The sequence below is a fragment of the Priapulus caudatus genome, unplaced genomic scaffold (genome assembly GCF_000485595.1).
Source record: "Priapulus caudatus unplaced genomic scaffold, Priapulus_caudatus-5.0.1 Scaffold58, whole genome shotgun sequence".
NCBI classification, from domain to species: Eukaryota; Metazoa; Priapulida; class Priapulimorpha; order Priapulimorphida; family Priapulidae; genus Priapulus; species Priapulus caudatus.
This window is the reverse complement of record NW_014577119.1, coordinates 1,202,063-1,210,354: the sequence shown is the minus strand read 5'-3', so window position 1 is coordinate 1,210,354 and position 8,292 is coordinate 1,202,063. Positions and strand designations below refer to the sequence as shown.

The 8,292-nt window shown below is 50.5% G+C and overlaps 1 protein-coding gene across 1 annotated transcript; it reads right to left on the bottom strand.

The window, feature by feature from the left end:
• Positions 1-6,533: 6,533 nt before the first annotated feature.
• Positions 6,534-7,963, bottom strand: LOC106821076 (allatostatin-A receptor-like). Its single transcript, XM_014825720.1, has one exon. It carries the CDS (start codon positions 7,593-7,595, stop codon positions 6,534-6,536), a length of 1,062 nt encoding a protein of 353 aa, XP_014681206.1. The 5' UTR covers positions 7,596-7,963.
• Between the last annotated feature and the right edge of the window lie 329 nt (positions 7,964-8,292).

The following is an 8,292-nucleotide window of genomic DNA, read 5'->3' as shown; positions in this document are numbered from 1 at the left end:
CCTATCCATCCATTTTTCTTCTCTCTCTTTCTCTCTCTCTCTCTCCCCCATCTATATATATATATATATATATCTCTCTCTCTCTCTCTCTCTCTCTCTCTCTCTCTCTCTCTCTCTCTCTCTCTCTCTCTCTCTCTCTCTCTCTCTTTCTCTCTCTCTCGCTCGCTCGTGTGTGTTATGAATTTCACTGTATATAATTCGTAGAATAACTCTCTCAAGAGGGTTTTCTCGTGAACTCGTGAAACTGAAAACCCGAGACTCTCATGTAAATCATCGATGCGAATTTGTTCATTAGAAACGCTTACCTAATGTCATTTTCGTAATCCAACCGTGACTCTATGTCATTGTGCGGAGAGACGAGAACGTTTTCTTCTGTAACAGATTTGAGTAGGCGAACGTGCTTCTTGGCGTGTGATATTAAGATTACCCCGTCGTACATAACTCGACTGCCACGAGCGAATCACTAGAGTGGCTGCGGTGTTATTAGGAACCGTCGATAAACTGTAGATCTAATGACTGCGTCGGTATAGAGGCGTTCTCGTCCTGGCTGCCTTTACTTATTTTATTATTTTAATGAGATTTTCCGTTCGAGTAATATCGCTATCGATGCGTCTGGAATCTTCTAGAGCTGGCACTCGTGATCAGTCGTAAATAAGAAGCTCTGCAGTTTTGGAGAAGCACTAGGTAAGCTAGAAGATTAAAGCTATGAGTGAAACACATAGCCACGTACGCAGACGGTAGGGAGGGGGGTTGCATGGCGGAATGTGTCGGTATTGCAATTAATATTGCTCATGCCGAGACCGTGGCGTGCGTGCGTGTGTGTTTGTACAGCCACCTCATTTGGCAATATGTCTTCATATATATATAAAAAGAAAGAGAGAGAGAGAGAAAGAGAGAAAGTAATATCGACATATAGGCTGGTTAGAGTTAACGGTAGGGTTATGGGGTCATGAATATGAGAATGGGGATATGGTCATGATGGGGTTTCGTTAGGTGTAGGTGTAAGTACATACGGGCCTATAGACGGTTCCTGACGACACGGTGCACGCGCGGCAGTCCACGCTCGTCGCAGTGTTTGCCCATCCAATGCCCACGCACCGATTTACTTTCCACTCGGCAGCAGTGCACGGGTTTCGCGTATAAGGCTCGCGAAGCGTGAGCATTATATTGTTGACAAGTAATTTACGCTGGCGATGAGAAACATAAAGCTAGACGCATCGACCATTCGTTAGGGTTGATGCTTCTAGCTTCATACGTCCTGCGCGCGCGTGCGTTTGCGTGCGTGCGTACGCGTGTGTGTGTGCGCGCGCGTGTGTGTGTGTGTGTGTGTGTGTGTGTGTGTGTGTGTGTGTGTGTGTGTGTGTGTGTGTGTGTGTGCGTCCGTGCGTGTGTGCGCGCGTGCGTTCGCGTGCGCGCGTGCGTGCGTGCGCGTGTCTGTTCGTATGCGTGCGCCCCCTTGCGTTTGTGCGTGTCCATATAGCGTGATTGTGTCTGTATCTTAATTGTTCCGCATCTAATACAGTCAGTTAGTGTAGCGCCGGATTCTACGTGACTCAACCAATGAATGGTATATTTCTGGATATCGCTTCCTCAACAACATCCGATTTTAGCCACGCATTAAATCGCACGTAGACAGACCGACTTACACCATAGGCTTATCCACCGCCAACATTCGCTGCTGAGCTGGTACGTGATGCATGAGGTGCTGATATGTACGGCCCTATCTTCCTGTCTATCTAGTCCTCTCGCTCTCTCGCTCTCTCGCTCTCTCGCTCTCTCGCTCTCTCGCTCTTCCGCTTGCTCGCTCTCTCTCTCACTCTCTCTATATATCTCTCTCTCTCTTTCTCGCTATCTCTTCGTCTCTCTCGCTCTCTCTTTCGCTCTATCTCTCTATCTCTTTCTGTCTCTCTCACTCTTTCTTTATGTCTGTCTGGCTGTTTGTCTCTCTCTCACGCGCTCACCATCCCACTTCTTCATATCTCATATCTTCTCATCACTTCTTCACTTCTCATATATCACTTCTTCATATCTCTCTATTTTCCTCTTCCTATTTCTTTCTTTCTCGCTCCCCCTATCTCTCCCACCTCTCTATTTTGCTCTCATTCCTTTGCGCTATTTCCTTATCCGAGTCTCTTCCACTCTCACTCTGGCCTGTTTTCCCTGACCACCTAGACACGTCTGTGTTAACCTCATAGGGCTTTAGATTCATTTTTCTCCTGCAGCTTACTCGATTCATTCCATTTTTAAATCGTTTCTTTTGATAGCGGAAACTAAAGCTCTTCAATCCAGCCTTTCACCGCGCGCACATTCCATTACTTTGCGCTAGCTGGATATGTGACGGCCGAATTAGAATGCCCATGCTCGCTAGGTGTCTGTCTTCATGCGCCCGGCCGCATCCCTGGCTCCCTCCCATTAGCTGGGTCGTTTATCATCACCACCGCCGCCGTGCCTGGCTCGAAAGTGAATAAAATGCGGCCGCTGAATTGCAAACGAGATCTAGATCTTCCATTGATAGGATTTCAACAAGCTCGTCGGCATCGCCGCCGGTAGAATTATACAGTTCAGCCTCTCACGCGATTTGGCCGCTGAAGTCATTATATGATGAGTGGAGCGAACTTTCGAAGACGGAAGATACGATCGGCTTTATTCCTCTAATGGACGCAATAGCTAATCAGTATAGCATTCATGCCAGAGCGATAGATTGAGTTTGTATACATTCAAATGTTCAATTGTTTTATTCACACGCACACACAAATATGTATATATTTATTCGGTTTTATATTGCACATTGACGACTGCGTCCATACAATAAGGACGCGTTAGCCATTCCACTCTCTCCACTAAAGCGCGCCGCGACCGTGGGCTAGCCCCATACCGATACATACACCGGATAGTAAACCTAGGAATCACTATCGAACCTTGATCAAGCTTTATATAAAATGCTCGCCAATGAAGCTATAACACCAGAACCCTGTTCCCGATACATACGAAGACACGAGCGAAGATGTTTCGCGCCCTCGCAAAAGGCGATGACGTCGTCGTTGTCGTATAGCTAACCTCCTCAGGTAGGTGCACACGCAGGTGTCTGTGCGACGCGTGCCGAGTGAGATCGATACCATACGAACAACGTGACGTCACGTGAGACTCCCGCCCAGCCTTCAGCAGTCGTCACCTGACTATGCAAATGCGGATATAGGTAATCACGCTCGCCTCTAACATCTCCCATCTAACGCGCGCGCCCTCTGTTGACCTTTACGCAAACGAACGGGATACGTAAACGCAAGGGGAAGCTTACACGACAGGCCGTGCTCACGCAAGCGAGCGTTCGTTCCCGTATATTACACGCAGGCAGTAGTACTAATACGGTACCCAGGGCTCTTCGCCTCTCCGTCTCACTTGTGGCGACAGATAGGTTTAGACACGGCTAGATTTACACCCTCTTGCTGCGACCAGATCTCATCACCGGGGAGAGCTGCGTGAGTAAGTGGTGTAGATCTAGAACCCCGGAAGGCAACTATTGTCGAGACGCGATGTGTCGCAGTGAGTCACGCAGCACTAGTGTCGTGTCCGCTGCTGATCACATCGCACCTACGTGCACGATCTCTCAAGGGGATGGGGGGCAGGTTGTTACACGCATCATAGCCGACACTATCAAACGTCTAAAATGTCATGACCTTTACACGACACTTCCCTTCAAAGGTTTAGCCATGTCGTTTATGATGACACAACATTTTCAGATGTTTCTTACAACGAGCACCCCTCCCTTATGAACTCCTGATTGACATAGAACAGTGTGTAAGCTAGGCGCACGTGGAAGGACCAGGGTGTAGATTTCCACGACAAGCAGCTGCCAGATGCACCTGCGTAAACTGTTCCGTGATCGGCCATTTTGAATACGTCACAAAATTGTCGTTATCTATAGGACATCTTACATACAAGATCTCATCGCGTGTTGACTATATTAATGATACACCTGGTATGCGCCTATTCGACGTTTACGAGTTCCCTCTATATACACGCGTATTTATAGATGCCTCTATATGTAATATGAATCTAATAAGTCCGTGCTATTAACAACCTGGGGTCTCTCTTGACATTTGGTCTACTCTTAATCCCACGTGACTTTGACGGTCCAATCACATTCAACGTATGTGCAACGTATACTCAAATAGCAGGTATATCATAATTCGACACATTGCAGTTCCCGTGGGTATATATATGTCGAATGGCGATATACCTCAACATAAAAGAAGCGTATTGAGCATATAGTGAAAATCGCCTCCGTACGGCAAGTCTACGTAAAATCGGAAAATGTCGGCGAATATCAAACGAGGCTCTCGCAGTCACGACCGCGTTTTAATTTCGCTATTTGTTCATAATGATGCGCTAATAGACGTCGCCATCAAACGGCGCGCGAGATGTAGAGTAGGGGAAAATTGCGGCCGAATTCGGGCTCGGCCTGATTACAAGCCGTGTGCTTTTATAGGCGCTGCTCAGAAGCCGTGCCTGCATGAGTGCCTTTCTCGCCGACTCCCCGTCTCGCAATCCCCCCCCACCACCACTCACCTCTCCGCCGCACTCCGCCTTTGATGATGACATAGCCGCGATTGCCCGTAAGTGCGGCTTTCGTTTCCTTTCTCAGATGGCAACAGGCTGCAATCTCTTGAGAAGGTAGCCGCCGCCGCACCACATGCAGTGCTCCTGTGTGCGTGTGTGTGTGTGTGTGTGTGTGTGTGTGTGTGTGTGTGTGTGCGCGCGTGTGATGTGAGCGTGTCGTGCGCGTGTGCGTGTGCGTGCGTGCGTGCGCGCGTAGTGTGTAGTGTGTGTGTGTGTCGTAGAGTGTGTGGTGTGTGTGTGTAGTGTGGTGTGTGTGTGTGTGTGTGTTGTGTGTGGTGAGTGGTGTATGATGATTTAGTGCTATGTGTGCTGTGTGTGTATGTGCGTGCGTGCGTGTGTGTGTGTGTGTGTGTGTTGTGTGTGTGTGTGTGTGTGTGTGCTGTCGTGTGTGAGTTGTGGTGTGTCGTGTGTGTGTGTGTGTGGTGGCGGTCTGTGTAGTGTGTGCTGTGCGCTGAGTGTGTAAGTGGTTGTCGGTACTATGTGTGTGTGTGTGCTGTGTCGTCGCGTGCGTGTGTGTGCTGTTGTGTGTGCGTGTGTGCTGCTGTGTGTGTGTGTGTGTATGCGCGCCGGCGCAAGGGGTGGCATACCGTTATGCGAAATCTCACCGCACTATATACCGGCTATGGGAAACGCGGGTGTAAATAACCACCAGCCAGCGCTGCTGGGGGTCTATAGTTAGCGCGCGTCGCATTCTCTATTCGGAGAAAGCTCCCCGCGATGTGAAAGCGTGAATCACTATCGAATTCACTATCTATTACGTACGCGTTCGCGTAGGTGCGGCTTTTAATAATAATCGACTCAACTCGTATAGCGATAGGTGGCAGGCAACGTGCGTCGACTATCGGATTCTATAGTTGAGTTCCAATGTGATTTAAGGAACAATCGTTGCAGAACTCGATCCGCGCCATTTCCGCGGCACGAATCGCGCCGTTAATGCCAGCTGCTGGCTTCTCCTGCCGCCGACGTTAAACTCATCGCAGCGGCTGTCCACGTTCAGGCCGACGAGGAAGAATCGCCGACAGTGCTTAGCTAAGCTCCCCTAATCACATGCTCACCGCTAACTGTTCCAAACTGAACTGTACATAAATAACAAATTAATAATATATATATATATATATATATATATATATATATTATATAATATATTATAAACTATATATATATATATGTCTATAGGGCCGGATCTGACCCGCATCCTCAAAACCGCAGATTCGAGTTAAGCGGGTTGAGCGCGAATGTCTAAGCCGACAACTCGACATTTACTTCACCCCCGCGCCTCTCTGTCTTCACACGCCTTGTGGGATTCATTCGCTCGGTTGCCGCGTATTCCTGCACTCCGGGGCGGAATCCACACCGTCGCTGCCTCACATTTGCTCTGTGGGTAGTAGCCTTCGATGTTGCCCCGACAGCTCTGTACACTGTGAAGTGAGTTGGGTTTTCTTGCACTCACAGTTAGACCAACAGTTAGCCCTGTACACTGTCGAGTGGTGTTATGCAGTCAATGTAACTTCCATTACATACGAGGTTGGATCCACAGAGCTCTACACTGCTGAGTATAAAGTTAAGCAGTCAATCTTGCCTCTCTCACAGTCTCTTACACTCCCTTACGTCCTTTTTACACTCGCAGTTGAACCAACAGTTCTGCACGCTGCCGAGTGAGGTTACGTCACAAACCTCCGTACTGGACGATCAAACCTTCACGCTGGATCAAGTGAAGTTACGCAATGAGCATCCGTATCGGACGAACAAACCTTGACGCTGGGTCATCAAGTGAAGTTACGCAGCAAAACTCCGTACTAGACTCACTCACAAACCTTCACGCTGGGTCAAGTGAAGTTACGCAGCGAACCGCTGACTTCCGCCGACACTTACAATTTGGGGTGTCACACTCGCAGGAGGGGGCGCGTGCTGCGCCATCACAGCTCAATGGTGGCGCGGTTGAGGCTGCTCGTCTCCATCTGGTCGTCTTCCTTCTGCTTCTTCATGAGCACCGTCTTCTTGCAGCGCACGGTGAGCGCGCGAGCGAACTCTCCGCGGAAGGCCGGCATCAGTAGGAAGTAGATGAGCGGGTTGATGCACATGTCGGTGTAGCCGAGCACGTAGGCGACGGCGACGCTGCCGCCCGTGTCGACGGCGACGTCCAGGTGATGCGGCATGTGCGTCGGGCCGCCCGTCTGGGACAGCATGATCCAGTAGAGCGGTAGCCAGCAGGCGGTGCACATGACGGCGACGAGAAAGACGACGACCGTCGTCGACTTTGCGTCGGGTATGTCGCGCATCGAGCGGCTGAGCGAGTAGCCGAAGCAGTAGCGGTACGCCATGACGGCGAAGATCAGGTAGACGGCGACGAGCGGCAGCATGAAGGAGAAGATGAACATGCCCCACCAGAACTCGTTGAACGTGTCGCCCATGAGCACGCACCAGTCGTAGGCGACGCCCTCCCACGGGTAAAACACCTCGACGACGACGGACACGATCGGTCCGAAGAGGCTGTTCAGGCAGAGCACCATCCAGAGCACGCCCACGATGATCAGGTACATCGCGCGTCGGTTCACGTCCGGGTGCATGAGCGTCAGCATGCGCTCGAGGCTGAGCAGCAGCAGCGTGTAGATGCGCATGTAGAGCGTCACCGACGCGAAGAAGTACATCACCTTACACATGCCCCAGCCGAACGGCCAGTGCCACAGGTGATAGCGCACGGCGTCCGGCAGACAGCAGAAGATGCAGAAGAGGCAGTCAGCGACGCCGATGTTGGCGATGAGTAGGTTGGTGCTCGTGCGCATGTCGGCCGTGCGCAGCGCGCTGACGACGACCAGCACGTTGCCGACGACGCCGAGCAGGATGATGACGGCGCACGTGATCGGCACCGACAGCTGCTGCGACTCGAGCATGTCGCGCAGCTTGCCGTAGTCGGACACATTGAACGACAGCAGGTGCTCCGAGTCGAAGTCGTGCGGACCGGGCAGGCTCGGCGACATGGTGGCGTGCGTGCGTGTGTTTGTATATGTGTTCGTGCGTGCGTTTATGTGTATGCGTGCGTGCGTGCGCGAGGTTGTTCCGAGTGTTGTTCGTCTCTCGCTGTTCACACTGTTGTTCCTCTCGCGTTGTTTACACTGTTGTTTGTCTCGCGTTGTTCCGAGTGCTGTTTGTTCCACGTTGTTTGGCTCGTGTTGTTCACGATATTTCAAATGTCGCTAGTTTACATTGTTCACCGTATTCTAAACGTTGTTCATCTCAGTTGTTCACTCTGTTATCGATATTATTCGTAATCGTTCTTCACTATTCTCAGTATGTTCTTCCTCGTCTTGTTCAGAGTGACCCCTGAACTATGGTCGAAGTGATTCGATTATCTGCAATGAAATAAAATTGTCATTAGATGTATGTAAACGAAGATCCTCGGTGACTATCACTAATGTTTTACTTACCATCCCCACCCCCTTCACAGTCGCTATCACTACAGCAACCATCTCCACCCCGCCACTCAGCCCCACAACCGTGCCCACAAACATCATAACTAATCGCAACCCCACCACAACCATCTGCCACCACAGTCGCTACCCAACCACCACAGTCGCTACCCAACCACCACAGTCGCTACCCAACCACCACAGTCGCCAACGTCACCACCACAGTCGCCACTGTCGTCACCATCACTACCATCGACGCATATAGCAG